The sequence below is a fragment of the Pelodiscus sinensis genome, chromosome 13, assembly GCF_049634645.1.
Source record: "Pelodiscus sinensis isolate JC-2024 chromosome 13, ASM4963464v1, whole genome shotgun sequence".
In the NCBI taxonomy this organism is placed as follows: domain Eukaryota; kingdom Metazoa; phylum Chordata; order Testudines; family Trionychidae; genus Pelodiscus; species Pelodiscus sinensis.
This window is the reverse complement of record NC_134723.1, coordinates 6,604,592-6,629,226: the sequence shown is the minus strand read 5'-3', so window position 1 is coordinate 6,629,226 and position 24,635 is coordinate 6,604,592. Positions and strand designations below refer to the sequence as shown.

Below are 24,635 nucleotides of genomic sequence, written 5' to 3'. Positions count from 1 at the left end.
ATATTTACATGTGCTGCAATTGTCCACTGCACTGTTTTATTCTCTGGATTTGCTTTTGTTTTGCAACACTGAAATGACATGTAACTGTTAACTTAATATGTAGCGTTTTCAGAGCAATGCATAGTTTTGTAGTACATCTGCAATTGGTGATATATAATTTGAGTTATTGTTGAGCTACATTGTAGTCACACATACTTTTTAAAAAGCAATTTTTAAGTACAAAATATTACTGGTGTTGAACCAGCAGGATTGGTAACATAGATGTCTGTGTTATATCATTTGCATAAACTAGAAGAACTTATGGAAAAAGTAGAGAAAGTACTCACCAAATCACATAACATGTATTAGGTATAAGGGAATAATGTAGAAAACTAAAATGAAAAGGTTACGGAGGGAGATTATTGTTCAGTGCAATAGTTTTTGTAGTAAGCTTTGACATCATAAAAAAAATACTTTCTAATGACAAAAGTATGAAGTTAAGCAGTTAATGCCGCTTGTGTAGTACAGTAAGTTAGAGGATTACTGTAGTAAGTCCATTTTGTAAATAAAAAACAATGAGCTATCTGGAAAGTTCCTGTGCAGGACAAATTGCAATAGGTAAGGCTGCGATTTAGTCATAGGTTACATAAGTCATGAAAGCCATGACTTCCAGTGACCTTTGTGCAGTTCTCAGCCACCATAGGCACCTAGGATGTCCTATGACTCCCTCCAATACAGGGGATGTGGACCTCCAAAGCTGTAGGCAATAGGAAACTCAGCAGCTCATGGCTGCCACAAGAAATGGGGTACCCTTCCGCTCCCACCTGCTGCATATAGCAGGAGCATCCACAGTTCCCAGCTATGGGTAGCAGAAAGCCCTGGACCTCCTAGCTGCTATGCGGCTACCCTACTGCCACTGGTGTGGGGACCTTCAGATCCCCATTTTGTTACATACCATTATAAAAGTACAAATGAGCACACCATCAAAAACTCAACCAACCTGTTGCTTTTACTCATTTATAACAAGCAAGTTTCACATGTGGAAGGAACTGAATACACTCCTACCAAAGTTTTTAAATCTAAGTCCTGGAGGAAGATACTTGCAATGAAATTTTGGCCCCATCAAAGTCTATGGGAGTTCTACCACTGATTTCAAGGAAGCAGGATTTCATTCCTAAACTGTATGTAGGTACCTAAATGCTCTGGTTGATTTTTCAGAAGTTCTGAACATGTGCAACTCTCACCAATTTTGGATGTTCAGATGTGAATTAGAGACCTAACTTTTGTCCCCTGCGGTGATGTCTACATTACGCAGCTTTTAGTAACAAGGCGGTGGTGATAAAACTGTGTCACTAAAGTCTGTGTGTGTGAATGCTGTTTGTCCACACTTTTGCCAACCAAATACTTCTAGCTGCCCTGAGTGGCTTTTGCTTTATCAGCAGGAGAGCGCTCCTGCTGACAAAGCAACATTCATATGTGCACTTGTCACTGCAAAACTTTTGTAATTTGGGGTGAGGGGAGGTGTCTTAAGCAACTGTGAATGATAAAAGTTTTGTCAATCAATTGCAAGTGTAGACAAAGCTTTTGAATATAGTGGCCTCGGTGCATATTCACAGACACATGCATAGTCAGTTTTGTGTTTATGGGAATATGCATCAGGAATACTAACGGAAAGAGGGGATGTTTCAAAATCTCAGATGAATATGCATGTGTGCAGTTGTTCACACTCAAAAGTGTCATGAAAATAATTATAAATATATTCTTATAAACGTGCATGCCACAAGTGATCTGCTTCAGACTGCCTCATTCCCATAAAATTAGTTATCTAATGGAGACTGAGCATGTTATTAGATAGATATCATAAAAACTTGTGAATCATATTTGGAGAGCATGTGATACATTTGCATAAAACACTGATTAAATAATCTCAAATAATAATTTAGTCAAAAAAATTAAACTTGATAAATAAATGTTGTATTTTAAATAGTTTAAATGCAGTTCTGCTTACAGTATTCACCTTAAAGACCTAATCAGGAAAAATAATCAATAATTCTAAAATTCTGAGGTAGATGTCACATAATTATCTGAGAGGATAACAAGAGGACAATGAGGCTAAGAGAAAATCAGGAACTTTAATGTTTCCAGGAGAAACTGCTTTATATAAAAGGTAATTTTGTAGACCAAGCTCTCAAGGGCACCAGTAACAAATGAACACATTCAAAAAAAGTGGAAGTATTGAAACAAAATAAAATATTGGAAACTTCAGATATTAGAAACCAGATGGAGTCACTTTGATTAATGACATGTTCCATTTGATCATCCTTAGATATATATATTTGGGTTTGATATCAATTCTGTTAGAGGTGGTAGGGTTCCCTTTAAATGCTCATGGTCTAGCATCAGTGACCCTCATCTTGTCCACTCAGTTTTCAACAAAGGCCATTCTGAGTAGCCATAATTTTATCAGATAATGGGCCTGATCATGCAGAATTCTTTTTCACTTCAGTTACGATTTTTGTCTGAAGGCCAAATGTAAATTTTCAGATGCTTTTCCTGTTTTCAGATGCATTTTTTTCAAGTTGCTTTCCAGGTTATTCCTTTCTACTGTAAAACATTATGGAGTGTTCCTTAGTGTACCCACAGTATGTCAGTGGCTACTGAGCTACTCATTTGTTAATCTGTGACATTTCTTATTTGTTTTTATTTTCCTTACGGTTGTGGGGATTTGCTTTCATTGCAGTTTGTGAAGTTGCAATGAAATGAAGTCTTTGCCAGTTGTGATCAAATGTGCAGAGACATAACTGTCCAAAAACCAAAAGGATAAAATATTGATTTCTTCTTTGTTTCCCTTTTCTGTCAAAATACTGTTGCTTTTAAGTGTCCGGTGATATGGTGGTTCTGTAAATACCATTTTTTAAAATTAATGTTGCAGAGGAGCTCTGAACCTTCTATTCCATTGACATCAGCGAGAGCTATGGGTACTTAGCACCTTTGGGGGGAAAATCAAGTTATTAGCTACTAAATAGGGTGCCATGTATGGTGGGATATTTCAGGGTACTTCTACACAGAGATAAAAGCCCTGGTACACAGCTGTGGCTAGCCTGGGTCAGCTGACTTGGGCTTACAGGGCTCTGGCTGCAGGACTAAAAGTTTCTGTGCAAACATATGGGCTCAGAATTGACCCAGAGTCCTGGCTCGACCCTGAGCCCAAGCATCTACACCGTATAAGAGTTATAAGAAGACCAACCTCATCATCATGACCACCCTCATCAAGGACTATTAGTGACTCCGACCCAAAATACCAGAATGTTTCAAAAATTATTTTGATTTGACTTGTTTTTTCAAAATGTTTTGATTTTTGTGTGCAATTGAAATTATATAGCCAATTCAACATAAATCCATAAATCATTTTGCCAAAGTATAATTTCTGGCTGGAAAAACTATTCGCCAAAAATATTTAGCTCACATTTAATCATGATAAAGCCATGTCTCCACAATACCCTTAAATGTGCAGAAAATAAGGGTGTTTGGGCAGCAAGGGAGAAGGTACTGAGATTTTTGAGTGAGCAGCTGACAAATGGGAACAATGTTGCCAACATTCAAAGAACCCAGAAGTTGATTTGGGTAGATATGCAGAGAGATCATGCTGGGCTTTTTTTTAAACTTTAAAATGTTCCTTCTTATTTGTAGGTTTTGTCTGTCATTTGCATGATTTGTGCTGACAGAGGCTGGGGTTTTTAGAATTTAAGAAATTCAGACAGATAGCTTCCCTTAGTGGCAATGCACATTATAAATCTAAATCATCTCGACTCCTTTGAAAATCTCAGCCAGAACATTTTAGAAAGTGTAAATTAAATTGCAGTAGAAACCAACAGAACTGTAGTAACTTGTATTTAAAGTGCCTTCACACTGAGGACTTGCCTTTCTGCCAGCGTGCCACTTGCCATCCTCAAGTTTCTGCCTGAGACGTCTGATGTAGGTCCATTATCTTGCCTACATAAGCCCAGGGGGTTGCTATAGAATAATTTCATGCATTTTCATCTCCCCATCGCCATTACCTGCTGTTTTAGTTGTGAAGAACTATTTCAGTATTTCTAATCATCTTTCTCTCTCTCTGTGTCTCTCTCAAACCTATTAGTATTTCATGTTGCTCTCTCTGTAAGGGTTGTATAGATTGGTATGTGTTCGGGATCATTAGGTACTAACTTTTTTTTTCCCCTTATTGGATACATGATAAAAGAGTAGATTAACACCTCATTTCATTACTGGTCTAGTATGCACTATGTATTTCAAAACCACACTTTTAAGTGTATCTAATCTAGGTAGAAATCTGCTTCACTTGTGCAAAATATCGTCCTTGAGTAATTCTTTACAACAGATGATTCTTGAATTTCCCACCTCCCCAAACTGTAATATTCTGACTTCGTTTATACCTGATTTTTTCTTATAGCAAAAAAAAGAATCAGGAGTTTTTTGACTGAATAAAGTTGTTCACTCAATGTTATCAAAAGCACATGAATCTCTTTTCAGGAAACAAGTGGCACCCCATTATGAGCAAAGTCTACTCAGACACATAAATTTGTGTGTATTAAATTACCAGCTTCCTAATTTACAGTGCATAAATAATGGAATACTCCTATTTTCAACATTTCTAATGCAGGAGGCACTGAAGGAAAACAACAAGAGAAGAGAAATGGAGGAGAAGACCAAGAGAGCCAAGCTGGCCAAAGAGAAAGCTGAACGAGAGAAACTGGAGCGGCAGCAAAAGAAGAAGCAGCTGATTGACATGAACAAAGGTAAGGCAGTGTTTTCAGAAGAGGAATTTGTAAACTAAACAAAAGATGCTCTAGTTTAAAGTCTTCCGGGTTAGTATGAAAATAACTTAATTGTTATGTTGAAAATACAGAAAAACCAAGTTAATGTTTCTGGTGTCAATTTTCAACCTTGGTTTTGCATACTTGATGTTGATGCTATTCTGCATCTGTCATTCATATAGGCGATGTCTCTTCTAAGGCATTTTGTGGTGAATTATTGGCTTGTTTTCATTTGTTGCAGTTAATTGATTTCTTTTTATATGGATTTACTCCCAAGAAAAACTTTCTTTCTTGTTGTGTTTTTTAATTTTATTCTGTAAACATCTCTATAATCAAGATACTTTGGCAATTAACATCTTTCTTTTTGAGCTTGGAGGCTCCATATTATAAATGGATGTTCTCCCAACACTACTATTATGAGCTGAAAAATCTGGTTCAGCTGTGAGCCTAAACACAGTGTGTCATTTCAGCATGATAAAAAGTAATGTGTTGAGCTTACTGGTTAGCTAGAATGACATTATGTAGTTCACGAGGGCATTCTATGAGAGAGCCCTAGAGGGTGGGGAAAGAGGAATCAATTGGCTCCTAATATCTATGCTTTCTAAAGTTCCAGAAGACTGCAAAATGCAGGCTTTACTTTCCATCCCTTTGGACCCCAGAAGAGAGGGGAGAAGATACAAATATGAATTAGATTGGACAAAAGATTAGTTTATACTTCAGTTGCTGTTCTCCTTCTCTGATCATTTTTGTGCTGTTGTGTGACTGAACTAATCCTCCTCAATCATAAAACATAAAAATGCTTAGTGTGTGACTACAACTTCTCTTTTCAACCCAGTGAACAAATCTGACAGGTTCACTTCTAGCAAAATAATAGATATTTTTTCTTTGACAAACCTTACGTAAGGTGCCTAGGTGTATAAGATTTGTACCAAAATGATGTTATAATAAACCTTATAATTAGAGTGAATTGAGGTAGCACTAAGTTGGAGATCAATCAATTAGGAGGAAAGGTTTGAAATAAAAATATTATGTTTTAAGTGAGTATATATAGTCTTTGTATTGAAAGGTGGTTTATTCAAGGACACCTTTCACTTTAGAAATATTAGGACATTTTCAAATGTTATCAAAAATGTTCTGAGCTTCTATTTGTGTGTATCCAGATAGAGGCATTTGACCTCTCTTGCGAATATGTTGAGCACCTACAGCACTCATTGAACCACAGTGACTTCTGAGTGCTCCTCAGTTTTCGAATTAAGTCCACCATAGCCTAAAATACAGAGTTCCCTTAGTAACTGGTTTTTATTTTCTATTAAAACTGCTTGGCCAGTGAACTTTTAACACAGTTTGATTAAGACATCTCCGAGGGAGTTTAACCATGTACTTCTACAATATAGCAAACTTGGTGTGTGGCAGGGTTTGGGAGGGAGGGGAACATGACTGGCTAAGATTTTCAAAAGTGACTAGTGACTTCGGACTCCTCAATTTTTGGTGGACCAAACTGAGAGAACCTCAGAGTGAGCACCTAGAAAGTTGAGGAACTCCATATTACTAGGATTTTTGAAAATTATGGCAACAAGATGCTACAATATTTTTTTTTCTAATTTTCTGTTCTTTGTAAGTTAGCCCTGCTAACACTGGGGAGTTATTTTGAAATAACAAACAGAGCATCCCACTTGTAGTATAAGGTGAGCACATAACTAGTTGGATAACCATTCCCAGAGAGAAGTTATCAGTAGTTCAGTCAGGCTGAAAGGGCATATCATGTGGCATCCTGAAAACATCAGTTTTAGGTCTGGTTTCAGCTCGGTTTCTTCATCAGTGATTTTTATAATGGTAAAGAGAAAGTACTTACAAAATTTGCACACAGTTGCCAAGCTGTGATGGATTGCAAGTGCTTTGGAGGGTAGGATTAAAATTCAAAATGGCCTGGAGAAATTGTGTGAAGTAAATAGGTTGAAATTCAATAAGTACAAAATGCAGAGTACTCCAATTAGGAAGGAAGAATCAGTTGCACACATACAAAATGGGAAATAAATGTCTAAGAAGGAATGTTTAGGAAAGAGATCGAAGGGTCACAGTGGACCACAAGCTAAATATCAGTCAAAAGTGTAATATTATGAAAAAAAGCAAGCATCATTCTAGCATGCATTAGTAGGAGTGTTGTAAGTAGTTCCCTACCTTTTTGGTACCGGGGATCGGCAAACCCATTCACAAACTTTTGGAGGACCGCAACATTTTATTTGCATATTCATTCTGTGATTGATGAATATGCAAATATATGAATAAAACATTACTGGTCTGCCAAAAGCTGAGCCCCCAGTGCCAGCCCTAAACTTTAGAGCCCCCCATCCCTCCACTTCCCAGCATCAGCCACTGACCCCAGATTCCTCTGCACCCAACCCCCTCTCCAGTCCCCCATCCCTAATGCCTGTGTATCAAAACCCGTTTCCGTAGAGTCCCCCACCACCAGACCCTCCAGTACCAGCCTCCTGTTTTCAGAGCCACAGTGTACCCTCTGCCCCCAGAACCTCCACCCAGTACCAGCCCCATCTCCCTCACTTAACCCTGTGCTGCTGCTTGCATCGTGGCGGCTAGTGGTCGAGACTGGAGTACGCTGCCCAGCAACTTCTCTCCCACTGCGGCTATTGGAAGAAGCGTGTTTTGCACCACCTCTCAACAAACCAGCACCAGGTAGGGGCGGGGTCTCCTCTGGCTGTGGAGGACCTTGCCCCATGCTGGTTGGCTGAGAGGCAGGGCAGGACACAATTCTCCCAACAGCCGTAGCAAGAGTGATATACCCCAAGCCTGGCCCTCAGAGCCTCCGTAACCCAGCAGCCAGAGAGCCACAGCCCACTGTGGGAACCACTGGATTAGTCTTCAACTGGATTACTGTGTCCAGTTCTGGGCACCACATTTCAGGAAAGGTGACTAAACTGGAGAAATTCCAGAGAAGAGCAACAAAAATGATTAAAGGTCTAGAAAACATGAGCTATAAAGGAAGATTGAAAAAATGATTTATTTATTTATTTATTTATTTTACTCTACAGAGCAGAAGGTTGAGGAGAGAAATAATAGTTTTCAACTACATAAAGGTTGTTAGAAGGAGCAGGTAGAAAAACTGTTCTCCTTAACCTCTGATGTTAGGAGAAGAAATAGGCTTAAATTGCAGCATAACTAGTTGGATAACCATTGGAGATTTTTAAGAGCAGATGAGATAAACACCCATCAAGGATGGTCTAGTTAATACTTTTTGTCCTGTCATATGTGTAGGGGGCTGGATTAGATGACTTGTTTAAAGGTGTTTTCCTTTTTATTTAGACCCTTTTTTCAGGTATTGGGGGAAAGAAATTAGTTCTTCTTAACTAATAGCATTTAAAATCAGGAAGAAAACTAGGAATTTTAATTCTTAAATAATGGCATGTAAAAATCAGGAAAAAAATAGGGTAACCTACTTTCTGAACATGAACAAGTAGACTGCTTGCTAGTTTTTTTTCAGAACATGTTGTTACAGTGACCTGTTCTTGAATATGTGAAGTCATCTCATGCAGATTCAAAGAAATATTATTGTATATGTAACAAAAGCCATAAAAGCATGTGTGGGAAAATTAATGTATTCTCACTGTTGTAACTAAAGAACAGTATAGAAGCCAGACCGTTGACTGTGTCAACCAGCTGAAATAAGACTTCAGCATCACCAGTTCTATAAAAGAGACTGAAAAACAAAAGTAACATCTGTTTGTAGAATAGGTTTAAAAACTCAAAGAAGAATTTGACTACACATTTTTCTTTGGATAATTCCATTTATGATTGATAGACTAGTACAGTTCTCGTCTCTAATCAAAACAATTGGAATTGGAAAAAAGCAGAGAGAGCTTGATCCAGCTACTGTTGAAGTTGGTGAAATACTCCCATTGATTTCAACAGGGGCTAGATCAAACTCAGAAACTCTGCCAGGCCTGGCACGTGCAGTTTCTTCTTGTGAAGGGGCTTACGGGCTTTTGGGTTAGTTGAGATGAAGGCTTGAAAACATGCAGGTTTGTAACTGCAGTTATGTCATCACCCAGTGAAAGTTCAGATTATTTTGGGCACTATGGCCCGAAGGCACACTCTTCTAGAGGACACAGAAAAGTAATGCAAGCAGAGGAAAGGCTGGAAATGCCAGTAAAATCTCTCAGAAAGGCACAGCACTGTGTGCTGATGTTGGTTGGATGATCATTATGCAAATTTTGTAAATCCCAGAGCTTTATTATAGATTGCCAGCACCTATAATCATGCTTCCCACCTGCAGCCAGTTTCCTGTAGGATCTGTGTACTATGCCTCTGCACATCCTCACTTTGAACATTTTATGTACAGAGTGGAACTTATATCGAACTGGGTGATGACATAACTGCAGTCACAAACCTATATCCTGGTCTTCACACTGTTTTTGCATCATCAGAGCCATGTCAATTAAAGGTGTGATTTTCTTTGTTTATTTAACTTTTTCCCAAACAAAAAAATAATTGTGCTAGTTCATCTCCTACTGTGGATGCAGTTATAGCGATGTGAATTGATGACTTTATATTACCTTATAACAATCTACCTTATGCCTCTTCCCATGTGAGAATTGCTATACCATTATATTGCATGCATACTAAAAGAGTTATACCATTTTAACTTTATTAATATGTAATTAAATCAGTGCAACATTTGCATAAGAAAACCCCTTTTATAATTTATATTTGGTGAGATTGGCTAGCTCCCTGTAAATATTCAGAATTTTGCCATGATTCAAATTAGGACACTTTTCCTTTAAAAGTAAAATTTAATCTTGGTCTGTGGTATTTATTTTAGATGTGCAGCTAATTATTTTAAGAGAACATATTTATTAGGTAACTTGCTATATTTGTTGACAGTGATAAATTGTGTTTTCCTGATTCTTTTGTGTTTTTATTTGTTATGTAGTTATATAAACTTGCACTCTATCACTGTGACTTACACCCAGAATTTGTTTTTGTGGTAATCTTATAAATATGTTTTACTTAATATTTTTGAAGAACCTAATGCACATGATTTTGTCACGGAACCTCCAACCTGCTGGTTGGTTGGTTTGAAGTGACTTTTTCAGTGTTTGCTCTGAAAACTTATATTCTAACATTTAAAAAAAACATAGTAAGCCATAGATTTGTTTAGATGAGCTTTTGATGAGGTGCGTAGGTGGCAAACCCATTCAATTCACATATGAAGTTTTTTTCAAGTTAATTTCAGTTTAAATAGAAAGTTCTTCCTGAAAGAATAATCTTCCATTTTACTAGATAAAATGTAAGGAAGCGTGTTCTAGTCTAGCCAACACTTGACCAATCATTAGTCTTCCTTTATTTCTTTTTAAGGATCAGCTGACAGTTCTGGAAATTTGATTTAGTATGTATTTAGAGAGGGGGATATTCTGGGTAGTCTTGATACATGATGCCTCAAACTGTCTTGATCATATGTCTTCCTCATGAAGAATGAAAATTACTCAAAGTAGATTTTAACTGATGATTCTCTGTAATTTGGTCTTTGATCTGTGTGGAAAATGCCAATGTGTGGTTGACTATACACTGTAAAATGTGCTGGAACCACCATGTATGCTACTGAACTACCACTAAGTATCCTCACTGACCATGTTTAAATCTTAACCATGGCCCTGATGGCAAAAATAACTATCTACTTGTCCTCATTGCTGAAGTATGTGTTCTTGTCTATAATAAAACCACTGTATACTATAATATCCATTCCACGTGATGTGCTTCTATTGAAAAGGAGAAATAGAAACCAGAGCATTCTCATTGAGTAAGTATATCTTACTTTGTCAAGTGACATTTTTCCCTTGGTACCTTCTTCTCTGCGGGATCATTGCTGCTTATGAAAATGGCTTGCAAATTTTTTCTAAGCCAACATGACATACAGGTCATAGTGGAAGGGTGCATATGTCCCCTAAAGCTGTCATTTTGACAAGGTGACTCTTTTTACCCAGGGATATTTTAACCTAACACAGTTGTTTCACTCATTTTCTAACTATCTTAGAATATACAATTCTAATGTTTTCCTAATTGAGGATCAAACAAGTGCCTTCTGTTTTTCATCTTCTTAGATTACATATCTAAAGTAATCTTACTGCCAACCTGCATTTTAAGGGCTGAATCTAGGGATGGGATTTTTTTTCAAGTTTTATAAAGAGACTAGGGTATTTTAGTCATTATATAAATGCCAACTGTAGTAATAAATCCTGTTTCCTGGGTTAGTAGGAGAAATGTTTTAGGGATCCTCTTTCTCCTCTACTCCAATGGTCAAGTCAAGGATGCAGTGAACAACATCTCAGCTAACCCTAATAGTTGCAGTTAAAATATTAAAATTAATACATAGTAACAAAAGTAAAATATTTTCATATGAGAACAAAAGCAGGGGGATTTGAATAGCTAGTGTATCACATAATCCAGCCCAGAATAAGGTTGCAAAATTATATTTCCACCAGTAAACTTATCCAAGATGATACACTGTCTTCCTTTTGTCTGATTTATGAAGCTTTTTAATTATAGGACCAGGTTCTGTGTTTTTTCTCCCTGTGTCTGGAAATCTCACTATAAATAAAATAATGTTGAATGACACTGAAGGGCCTCTGACTTGCCAAACTTTATTAGCAGTTGCCCAAGAAATAAATCTGTTTAAGTTAGTGGATTTTTAATGTATACCAATGTAATTAGAAACTCAGTGGCAGAAAAGACAGAAAGAAAGGGTCTTCTCTTGCCTTATTTAATACGTAATTTGGATGGTGAGCCTGAATAATGTTAGGACTCTTGCTCTGAATAATGGGCTGAAAATAAATGATGAACTGCTTGCTCCCTTACTAGATGAGGATTCCCAAATAAGCACACTGCATGATGCAGGAGTCCTGCAGAAAATATTAGTACCTGTTTGTAATCATGTATTTCAAGACTATATTGTAATTGCAACTTAAAAAAAAAAATTCTGGCACCCAGACATTTGGAATTGCTGAAGTTTGGCTATAGGAGGTGACTTTAAGTGCTATGCATTGTGTTTTTGACCGTGATAGTTTTTTCCAAAAAGATTATTTTCCAATGTTATGAAGGAAAGAATAAATGTATAAAGAGCTGGTATAAGATCATAATGTGAAACTAATATGAGACCTATCTGTAAAAGTCAAAAAGCTTTCATATTTATCTTAGATGCTCATTATCCCCCATCACCGTAGTATCTGAATGCCTCACAGTATTGAGTATATTTATGCTTATAACACTTGTGAGAGGTAAGAGCAGGGGTGGGCAATAATTTTCAATGGGGGACTACTCCAAGATGTTGGAAAGTGGTCAAAGGCTGCATTCTTCCATGGTATTAATGGAGGAGGTGCAGGATGTGGGATTGAGGTTAGGTGCAGAAAGGAGTTTGGGGTAAGGGATTGGGGTACAGGAGGGAGAATGAAATCTGGGAGTGAGTTTGGATAAAGGAGGCAGTTGTGATCTAGGGCAGGGAACTGGGGTGCAGGGTTTTGGAATGTGACCTGGGATAGTAGGGGATTGTGGTCTTAGTCATGAGATTGGGGTGCCTGATCTGGGAGGGGATATCAGTGCATGTGGAATGGCGGGGCAGGAGTAAGGGGCAGAGCGTTGGGGAAGGGAGGGTCTGGGGTGCCAGAGGCAAGCTCTGGCCAGAGACTTACCAGCCAAACCTGCCTACCTGCAGATCTAATGGCTTGCAGAGCTTAAAATGTTTCTACCTACCATGTGGTTGAGTGAGTAACTGACTAGGAGGGTTGTGCTTTGTGGCTGCCTGTTGTTCAAACAGACAGCTCCCACTGGCTAGTTTCTGGCCAGAAACCAGCCAATGGGCTTATGTTGGGGGCGGGAGCAGCATCTGAATCTTCCGCCCTCCCCTCCAGACTCATAAAGAGAAAGTGCCCTGCAGCCGCAATTCTGTGCAGCATGGGGGGCAAGCAGGGGAGCTTCCTGGGGCTCCCCGTTGTCTCCGTGTGCTGGATCTGGCGGCTTCATGGGCCAGATGTGGGTCATAGGCCATACTTTGTCCAGGCCTGGGGAACAGTGTACTGCTTTCCCCATTTTACAAAAGGTGAACAGAGGCACAAAGATAATAGGTGACCTACCCCAGGTCACATAGAAACTGTGCTGAAGCTGAAAATGGAGGTCTCCCAGATTCCAAGCTAGCATTCTAAACATTGAAACATTCTTCCTCCCCATTAAAGGCACTAAAGAATTTTGCAGAAGATTATTTGAAAAAGTATTTTATTTCCTCTGACGCTCAGTAGTTATGCAAAATTGGAGTCATGTTTTTTACAGTTCTGCAGTATTTCTGACTTTCTGAAGGCTACTGTGATAGTCTGTATGGGTATGTCTACACTTCATTCCTCTCTCTTCATTTGCAGACACCCAAAATTGCAAATGAAGTGGGGATTTAAATATCCTGCGTTTCATTTGCATAATCGCGCTATGGTGCTATTTCAAAATAGCGCTATTTGGAGAGAAAAAACAGGGTTATTTCAAGATAAAACCCTTCCCTTAAAATAACCCTTATTCCTCATTTTTTGAGGATATTTAAATCCCCGCTTCATTTGCAATTTCGGGTATCTGCACTTACATTCCTCTTGAGAGAGAGGAATGAAGTATAGCCATACCCTATATGTGCTACTATTGCAGCTCCTTTGCACTTCGTTATTTTTGTGTGTTTAATTTAACATGTAAAACATTTTTCTTGCAAAACACATGAAAATAGAGAAGAAAAAAGCACCAAAGACAGACAACCTCCCAGGAACGGAAAAACCCACAACAGCAGTTCTCATGCAAATATTATTTAATCAGAAGAAGTTTTACTCTTCGTTATATCTTGTTAGCATGGCAATTAAAATCACCTTTTAACTACCAATGTGAAGATAAAGGGTGGAATGAGCTGCCTAAGCCACAATTAGTATTTAATTAATTGTTTTGAAGGTACATTAAGGTTTTTCACTAGCACAGATGGAGATAATGGAAATAGAGTTCTTCAGTAGTGGTTGATGACTATCTGGGATGTCTAGGTATTCTAATTCTTAAAACATATTGACATCCAAATATTAAATTATAAGTCACTTATTAAAAATGAATCTACTCAATGTTCAGACCTGCATTGGTAATAATATCTGCATTTCACAATACTATTTCATTGACATTGACGTAATCAGGGTCCAGGGTAGAAAGTTCATTTTCAGCTGTAGTATCTGTCATAGCACTATCCTAATTTTATGTACATATTCTGTGTCCATCAAGATAAGCATGCAAAATTTCAAAAACAAAACAAAACAAAAAAACGAACCCTAAAAAGAATAAGAGAAAGATATCAGTTTGTGACCCCATACTTCTGCATTGGCATTCATGTAACACCATTTTGTGCTAAATGAGGCCTGGTCTATGCTACTGAGCAATGTTAAACTAAGGTACACATCTACAGCTATGTGAATAGTTCTAGTTACCATGGCAGCTCCACTGTGTGTGGGTTGATTAGAGAAACTCTCCTGTTTAACTCCCTTTTACTCTTCTTTCTCCAGTGGAGTACAGAAGTCAGTCAGAAGTCAATTTAGCAAGTCTTTAATAGACCTGCTAAATCGACCCCCGAGGTTGAATCCTCTGAGCGCCAATCTCCGGGTAAGCGAAGACAAGGCCTGATAGTGTCAGGCAGTGGTTAGAGCAAGATACTTGGAATAATGAAACCTGGATTCCATTTCTCACTGTAGTAATGATTAGTATCTTTCTGCTTCAGTGGCCTATCTGTAAAATACGGATAATGCTTATATGTCTTTGTAAAGTTTCATGAGATCCTTGGAAAGGTACTACATCGGTGTAACTTATACTAGTGAACTTTCATCTGAGAATATTGACAATAATAGTCAAATACTTTACAAGTATGCATGGATTAAGCTTAATAAACACCCTGCTCCTTCCACTGAAGCACATTTCATTATATCATGTTTTTTTTTTCTTATTTCATATTTATTTGCGTATATTTACTCTTTAGGGGGTCGCAGCTTCATAGTGTCTGTAAGTCAAAAGGAACATGTACCTGTCAGCGGTTACTTGGGTTCATTCTGCCCTCAAGCTCCCTTTGTGCCACCCTTTCATGCCCCTCTATTTCAGGGACTAGTGCAGTTCCTCTCCCCTCTCTCATGCCAGGAGCCCTGTGTGTCCAAGCTTAGCTGGCCCCTCCCCATGTCAGGGGCTCTTTGTGGTCCCCATTCTCTCCTTCCCCCTCCCCCCCCCATAGCTGGTCCAACATTGTCTTACCCATGTGAGGATCTCTGTTTACTTTTTTCCCACCCCTGGCAGAGTCTCCTTGTTGCCGACATTCCCATTCTCCATCTCTGTTCACACTTTCAAGGTCCCTGTTGTCTCCACCTATATCTGTATGTTCACTACTCGTATATCTCTGAATCCCTGCTTCTCCCCAGTCCTGGGTCTCCACTTCTGTTCCTGAGTCAACTTTTCCCTCTCCATCTCTACTCCCCCCTTTCTAGGTTCCTGCTTCCATGGTTTCCCCAGTTTCCTCTTCCTGGTTCCCCTCTTTCCTTATCACTTCCACTCCTCACCTCATCATTTCCTTGTAGATCTCTGCTTTGCCCCTCTCATGGTGTCCATCCTCTACAATCACCAAGCCCACTTCTCTTTTCAGTTTCTGCTTCCCCAGGCACCATTGATGACCCTTCTCTGGGTTTCTGTTTCCCCCACTACTACTCAAGGAGCACATCTTTTGGTCTCTAGTGTTACCTGGGGAACTGAGGTAAGCAATTGTTGTGGGAGCTAAAGCTAATGGCAATAACTGAGCCCACGGCCTAAAGCCGGGTGTCCCCCCTCCCAGAAGCCAGATTCGGCCTGGTGTTACGTATCTGATCACCGTTGGATTGGGTAACCACAAATCAGGCTAAACCAATGTTTAGGGCCAAACCATATATTTTTGAACAGTGTAACATACATCAACAACAACAGCGTGAACCACCCTATCCCAGAAGAAAAAAAGATAGATAAGTCCCGGATACAACAAAGGGGAATATACTTTACAAATCAGAGGCAGATGGCGATTGATGCCTGCAACCTTCTACCCTGTGGCTAGTGTAAAGCCTTAGGGGAGGACAGCAGGGAGTCCCTCGCTGACAGGGAAAGGTAATCCAGTCGAACGGCCCTCCTGCAGGTGGATCTCTACCTCCAGTGGGTCGGGTAGATTCCCTCTGGGATTGGTGCTTGGTAGCCCTTCGACTTCCAGTCCAATCCAGTGGGTAAGGATGATGGTAAATGAGTTCAAGTCCATGTGACAGAAGCCAATAATCCTTAAGTGGGGCGTTCCCACACTCGCGAGGCTCTCTCTCCCACACTCAAACAAATCCTTATACCAGAACCCACAAACTAAAATGGATCACCACGGGAGACGAACAGACACTAACAGCAGACAGTGACTGACAGGCTACGATACGGACGGACGGTGGCGAACCCGAACCCTTCCTTGATCAGGGCTTATAAGCCCTTCAAGGCGGGAAAAGGGTGGTAAGGGTGGTGTGCAGCAAATGGTGCCGTGCAGCAAATGGTGCCATGTGCAACACTCCATTAGGGAGGGGTGCACAGTTTCTGAGCGGTGTGCAGCTCATTTTAGTGCCCAGTGCACAGTTTTGGACTGAGTGCAAACTATAGTGCGGGGTGCACCGAGCAGATGACCGTGTGCACTTAGGTTTCGGCGGGAAAAGGGTAACACAGGGAGAAGAAGGAAAACAAGATGGAATCTAAAGAGGCTCCATCTTGGACATAAGCTTGAAATGTCTTTTACCCTGGCAACACTAGAGATTTCCACTATTGTTTCCACCTTCTGTTTTAATTCCTCGTTCTCTGTTCCACTTGTCTTCCTTTCCCCTGGATCCCAGCTTCCCCTGTACAAACTTTCCTTATAAGGCTCCCATATTTCTGTTAGGATGCATCTACACAGCACCCTAAACTTGAAATAAGATATACAATTTGTGCTACTCAAATTGCGTATCTTATTTCTATTGTATTTCGAAATAACGTGCTATTTTGACATATCCCTCGCCCAGTTACAGGGATGCCGAAATAGCGTGCCTGTTGTTTCAAAAAATATTTTGAAATAAAGGGCATGTTTAAAAGACAGGGGTAGCTATTTCAGGATACTTCCACTATCCCTAAATAGCTCCATTGTCAGATGTACCCTTAGAATCCAAACTACAGGGAAAGTTCCCATGCTGAAAGTTAAGCCACTGCTTCTGGCAGCCCTGGTTTTCTTGTGAATTGGGCTTTTCTGGTAGCTAGCTGGGTAAGCTATAAAAGGGTGACAATAAATACATCCAGTGAGGATTATCTTGAGGGTCAATAAATTCATGAAAGATTATTAAAAGTTAGTGGGAAAATCAGTACATGTCATGAAAAATGTGAACATACAGAATGAAAATGGAGTGGGAAATTATTTTTTAAAAATATAGAATAATGAAAATGTAAACGGTTCTAACTTAGACTTTATCTGATCATGGAGTGCTGAGATTATGCATTTATTTATATTACAATTTCTTTATTTATTGCTAATTTATTTTTGTATGTCAGTCCTTAGGGAACTTCTGTACAGAAGTCATTAAAATATTATTATTGGAGGAAATAGCAGCAAACAATGATCTGAGACAAATTGTCTTTGTATATTAGTGCAAGAGTTTGCTTTGATTTTTATCTGTTACTCATTGAGAATACAGCCTAGCACCATTTGCAAATGATATGATAAATGTTAGAGTTTATATAATATGAGTCTTTAGTATGGCAACCTGGAAGCAATATGAATAATCTTAATATAGGGGGTAAACAAAGTTAATTTATAATTTAGAAAGAGATTTCCTGGAGAAAATAAAATAGTTAAATATAAAAGTGTTTTGTAAAATCTGAGTTATCAGTACGTACTATGAAATACCCATGGCACTTCTCGCTAAAGTAGGAGCATTACCAAACTGTTGGCTTTACGAACCAAGTTCCAAGATAATTGCCTATATAATTTCCACATCCTGTCACGTCACTTGGACAAATTATTTTTATCCAAACTGTTATGTAGTAGTGGTGTTCTTGAATATGACAGCTGTGCTGCATCCCAGAAGTGGCCATACTTTTCAGTGTAATTGTTCAGTAAAATGATACTTACACATACTGTACTTGATGGGTGTTAGATGAATAGTAATAAGAATTTCGGAAATAAATAATTTAGTTGATCAGCCTCCTAACTGAAGGGTTAGTCAGCAGTCAAAGCACAGAAAGGAAATTTGCACTTTAAATATATATCTATCATAAAATGGAAGTTTATCTCTATGCAACTGAAGGGTGGGAGGAAGAATGGGCTGCTTGTTAAATTTGGCATCAGTGGAATGTTGTTTATTGTAGCTGCAGCATATAGCTTCACACGTCTGTTGAGATGTTTTTCTCCCAAGGGGCTTTCTGCCACAGTATGCCGAGACAGAGACAAATTAATCTTGTTGATAAGTCTTGTATCTACTGTACCATGGTGTTAAACAGCTCTGAAGAAATATACTACTGAAACTTTTCAAAACTATCTTAATTAAAAGTGATTTGAATCAATTAACATTCATTCTCCATCAGCAAATACCATAATGCCACAAAATACCTTAGTTTTTAATATTGTTTCCACTGAAACATGCTGACTTACTAAGTGTTAGAAGGTTCTTTTAAATATTAGTCTAATACTTCACTCCTACACATTGCACTTGGTTGTTAAAAACATTTATTCATTATATTAAATTTAAGAGCAAACTGTGATGATTAGACACTGCATACAGCACTTTTCTTCATGAGAATAAGTCCACTAGGTATAACAAAGACTCCTTGTTCAATGTCAGAAGTCTACCTGTCTTCTTCCTCCCCCCACTTCCCATATATTCAGACTTCTAATTAGAAGAACTGAACCTTTCTTTCATTGATTTTAGTGGAGCTTTGTGAACATCAGATTCTAGTAATCAAATATTCAACTTCAAATTGCAGGTCATTTGGTGAGATACATAACCTTGTTGGGGGAAGAAAGTGATTTAAAAAAATCTATAAACCAACACTGTGTTTAATGTTGAATATGTGATGCCTCATCTTTTTAAATTAAGTAGAAACAAAAGATGAGTTTTGTTACCTACACATAGTAGCTAAAAGTGAATTTATTTGAAATTAGAAATACATTTTTAAAAATGAGAAGATGGATAATAATCTGATGTGTGAATCACCTGAGAACTTTTAGTGTCGAAATCAAGGAACCCAGATTTAAAAATTACCATGGCATTATTCACTGAGTTGCATTCAGCAAGACATGATCATTGCTAAAGACAGTAAAACTAGAAAGATAAGGTGGATGATAATATCACTGGCAGCTACAAATTTGTATTCTGTGTACAGTACATGCTTACTGCCTGTCATAGTGTGCATTATTTTTCAAGGAGAGATGGGATACATCAGACTTGTGCCATAATAAATTAGTTGCTTCCCAGGCTGAGGGAATAGCTCACTTGGACACCTGGGCCTTATGAAAGGCCTGAGAGATATCAATCTGGGGTGAACTGCAGGTTAGGCTGGACTGGAAGGTGGTGAGTCCAGAGAATCAGCTTTCAGGGCACGGAGCAGGAAAGGATTCAAGGAACAGAGAACAGGAGAACTGGTCTAGGGTTTGAGGTTTTCTATCCTTGAGACTCTCAAGAGTAATGCAGGAAGGGACTGGAAAAAGGATCTGGAATAGGGCAGACTGATGAATAGTCCCCAAAAGATAGAAAAGCCTTTTTATTTGGGGAGGAATATTTAATCGGACTTTTGCTATACAGTACAGTACTAGGGGTCAAAATTTGTTTGTGATGTGTCTGGAGGAGAAAGCCACATCTCCAGCACAGTCTAGTGTCTGGAAAGCAAAGGAAACCAACTTCAGAAAGAGAAACTGAGGCAAAGATTGCCAGCTGCACCACACTCTGCCAGCAAGGTGTAGTACAGGGCAGCTACATACACAGTACTATAAAATTCTTCTGCTTTAACTTTATTTGCAGACAATCATTCTCAGAGATAAGATAAAGGCTGAAAATAATCTAAATAACTCTGTACTAAAGGAAGTGTTGTAATAACACCATTGTGCAACCCAATCATTAACGAGAAACTTGTTTTAGCTTAATATTTCAATATTCAATATCAATATCCAAAGTGTCAAGTGAACAGCTGCTACACACCAATATAGCAATTAAATTAACTATGTTCTAAGTCAAGTGTATTTATATTCAAGCCACATAGTTATTGTTAACACATTCATAATATCAACTGAAAACTCTCAGCCCAAACAAAGACTAACCAAATTAATAGATCTGATAAACCCACATGGTATGTCCACGTTCCCGTGCTATATTTGACTGAGAACAGAGAACTTAAGTCTCTGTGTTCAACAGCAGATTATTCTTGTATCACCCATTTGATAATGGTCTGTCAGCATGTAATAAAGCATCGTGATGACACATTACATATTGGGCATTAAAACCTCATGCCATTTCCATTAAATAACTCTAGGTGTTTAACTCTCGTATAAGAAGCTTTTCTGTCCAAAAAAAAAAGAGGCCTTAACAACTTTTGATATAAAATAAATGAACAGTGGACTAATGACCACAGCAACCACAATTTTTGAATTGCTAAACTGAAATTAGAATTGAGAGAGGTCACTTTTGAGCAGAAAGTGGTAAAGAAAATTAAAACACAGAACAAAAATTGAATTCAAAAGAGTACTTGAAGAAATTCCATGTTGGACTAAGGAACAGATTTGAGGGACTACTGGTGGCAGAGAAAGAGAAACAGACTGGCCCTGAAGAAACACAGGCAGGACTCAAGACAACGTGATTCAGGCATAACAGTCGCAGTTGGATATCAACATAGAGCAAGAAAAGGCTAAACTAAAAGATAGGAGATCTCAGTGAGAACAGAAAAATACTGAAAGCAAAATTCCTGAATGCTCACACCAAGCAAATATCGGGAAGAAATGGGGGGGGGGGAGGAAGGGTACAAGAAAGCAAACAAAACCATGAGAAGCAAAGCAAGGAAAGATAAAGAAGATAAGTTGAAAACCAAACTGCTGAAGTTTGTGCTATAATGGGAACCCACGGAGTCATTTACCAAGTGACTAAAATCCTGTGTAGAAATCTCAAAACAGGAAATGGGTGGATAAAAAGCGAGATGGAAAAATGCTCTCACAGAAAAATGAACAGAGTGTTTCAAAGTTCTCAACAGTCCCAGACTCACTTCCATACCAGATTTTGCTGAAATGTGACCCTTATCAACTTGATGTTTAACGTTGGCCCAGTAGAGATGTTAGCTTTTTAATAGAAGTTTATACTTCTAACAGAATGGCAGAAAATGATCAAACTACAAGAGAAATGCTAAAAGCACTTGAACATTTTTACTAGTTTCAATGAGGTTTGGGGAAAAGAGATCCCTCCTAACCCATGGAAGCATGCTGTCATTGCCAGAATACCCCAAAAAGGATTATCTTAGGCTATGGCTACACTACTGGATTATTCTGAAAATAACATGTCCACACTACAGGGTAACCTCAAAATTAGTCCAAGGCAGGCTCCCTTAATGTGGACACGCTATCTTGACTTAGAGCCCCAGGAAGCACTGGGAGTAATTACTCTGAATGACTCTGGGGAGTAGTTATTTCTAAATAACAGCAGCTGAGTGTCCACACTAACCCTATTTCAAAATAGCAACTTTGAAATAAGCATTGTTCCTTCTAGATTAAGGGGTTATTATTTCGAAATAACAAGACCATTATTTCAAACTAATTTTGGAATAATGGGCTTGCTGTGTAAATGGTCACCTGGTTATTTCTAAATAACTCCCATTATTTTGAAATAACTGTGTAGCATAAATGTGCCCATTCTTACTAATAAATGTAGAGGGGTTGAACTACTTTCAGTTGTAGCATGATCCTTCTGCAATGTGATACAGTATAGGATGAAAAACTCATCTTAGATAGAGACTGCGTTGAATCAGACCCAATAGATCCTCTGAACATCAGATATTCATATTGGATAGCATCACAGAATATATAGATTAGCAAGGTCCTCCAAATCCCCCATCATCCATTTCATTGATTTTTTTTTCAAAAGACATTTGACAGCATTCACAGACATGTATTGTGAGAGAGTCTTCAGTTCTATGGACTCCCAGCTAAATAAATCTGACAACATCACCAAGGCCACATACAGAAGATACTAAATGCTCTCAAAGTGTGAACAGCCAGACAACAGAGGGATTCACTATGAATATGGACAGGAAACTAGACTGCATTTTATCTCTGCTTTTGCTTGGCATTGCCATAGACTACCAGATAACACAAATGCTAGTATAGGGTAGGTCAGTGGTCTACAACCTTTTTACACCGAAGATCACTTTTTAAATCTCAGAACAGGTGAAGATCTACCGCCCCACCCCTTCCTTGAAGCCCTGCCCTCTCTATTCTTCTCCTGTCCATCACTTGCTATCCCCAACCCTTACTTACACACTCTGATAAATGGTTTATTTTTAAATTATGCAATATATAAAATTAAAATCACGTGTTTATAGTTATGAAATAAATGGTCTATTTTTTATTCATGCTATTTAAATCTAAAATGAAGCATTTATAATTATACATTTTGTGGGGTCAGAGTTTTGTGGCTGGGGGCAGGGGAGAGGGAACAGGGTGCTGGGAGGGCAGAGGACAGGGTTATATAGCAAGGGACAGGTTGCCAGTGGGGACAGAGTTCAGGGAATGGGGACAGAGTTCTGTAGCTGGGGACAGGGGAGTAGGGTCTGGGGAGTGGGGACAGGGTGCCAGTGGCAGCAGAGAGTCCCCTGCATCTGCCTCCTCCCAGGATTCTCCCCCCGCCCCCAGAGGGAAGCCAGCACATGCCTCCTCCGGGCCCGACTCTCCCTTCCCCTTCGCGGCGCAGGGAAACCCCCCATGTGCCTGTCCCGGGGCCAACCCCCCCCCTCCCATGGCGGGGCCAAACCCCCGCAGGAGCCTGCCCTAGGGCCAACCCCTCCAGCTCCCGCGGCAAGGCCAAACCCCCGCGGGCGCCTGCCCCAGGGCCAAACCCCCCTTTCACAGCCCGGCCCAGCCCAGCCAACCCCTCCCCCCCCAGCCAACCCCCGCCCTCTCCTGCCGCAGCGCGGCCAACCCCCACGGGCGCCTGCCCCGGGGCCAAACCCCCCTCCCGCGGCCCGGCCCAGCCCAGCCAAACCCCGGGGCCGACCCCCACTTCCACGGCACAGGGAAACCCCTACACTCAACTCACCCCTCCAGCACTGGCGGCGCAGGGAAGCCTCCGCACTCCTCCTCCGGGGCCGACTCCACCTCCCCCAGCACGCAACAGAGCTGTGGGAGGGGAGCAGCCCGCATACTTCTGGAACTCCCGGAAGTGACGCAGGCTTCAGACAGGACTTCCGTCCACCCCGTGGGAAGCCTAGAGGTAGGTAGTGGGGTTTCTCAGGGGAGGGGGGAAAATGGGGAATGGGGTTGCCTGAACGCCTCGCGATCAACTGGTCGAGGCCTCGCGATCGACCTGTCGATCGCGATCTACGGGTTGGTGACCATGGGCGTAGGTAGATGTCAGATGCCTGGAATTCTTAGACTACTGGTTTGTACTACTGAGCAATGCCCCTGAAAAGTTGCAATCAAGAACAGGCAGTCTTGCAAAAATAGTAAACCAACAGGGTTTAGTTTAGCAATGCTATAACAAAACTGCTTTCAAAGCAGACATCGAGCTTCATGTAACAAGCTAATATTAAGAATAAACCTCATTTCACTTAGCTGGGCAGCACTATAATAACTGAAATCTCAAGAAGGAAGTGACATTAATGATAAGGAAAAGCATCCACAGCATTTACCAAGCTCAACAGCATATGGAAATCAGATACACAGCACTATTAGAACAAAACTGAAGATTTTAAATGCAAACATGGTGTCTGTTAATGAGAGATGGAGATATACTAAAAAGTAGAAAACTAGGTACCTTCAAAGTGAAGTGCCTGCAGAAGATTCTAGGCAATGGTGTATTACCAGTGACAAGATATGAGAGAGTACCAACTAGCAGTTTGTTTCTACTAGAATCGGAAGGAAGATCTGGACATAGTTGGGGAATATACTCAGATGTCAACATGCAATCTTGCATAAAGCAGATTCAGATTCCTTCAGATGATCCATGCTATGATTTTCAATTGAAACCAAAGGAGTTAGAAACCCGGGCACCATTGCAATCTAATGTTGGATGCCTGAATAAATAATGTCCACTCTATTTAGCCTCTGTGTAGGAGCAAATAGCACAAATTCATCGAACTAGGGGAGTGATACTTTTTTTCTCTTACACACTCTGCAGTGAAAGTATGTTGGTGTGTACACACATACACGCGCACACACACTTGTTTTGGAATGCAGCTATTTTTGTTAGTATGGCTCCATTCTGTTTCCCTTGGTGTCTGTGGACTCCCATTCCCCTCCCCCCCCCGTATTTTAAGATTAGAGCAAAATGTGTGCATCACAGGGCATAGTTCCTCTCTGATAGTCTCCCTGCAAAAACTGCACATACTCTAGTGTTTGTGCTTCACTATATTCTTTTATTTTGAGTTCCCTCCACTAGGTCTACCAACAGTCCCTATGCAACCATTTGTTTACAATCTTGCAGGGGTAGCCATGTTAGTCTGCAAAAACAAGGAGTCCTGTGACAATTTAGAAATGATCAGATTTCTTAGGGCATAAGCTTTCATGGGTAAAACCCACTTCATCAG

At 39.7% G+C, this 24,635-nt stretch overlaps 1 protein-coding gene across 5 annotated transcripts in view; it reads left to right on the top strand.

Moving 5' to 3' along the window:
* The window catches only part of DIAPH2 (diaphanous related formin 2), an 801,414-nt gene that overhangs the window by 596,761 nt on the left and 180,018 nt on the right, over window positions 1-24,635 (top strand). For all 5 annotated transcript variants that reach the window (XM_075896759.1, XM_075896757.1, XM_075896756.1 and 2 more), the window contains one exon: window positions 4,640-4,775. In XM_075896759.1, coding sequence (XP_075752874.1) covers window positions 4,640-4,775 — 136 coding nt within the window. The remainder of the gene's footprint in view (window positions 1-4,639; window positions 4,776-24,635) is intronic.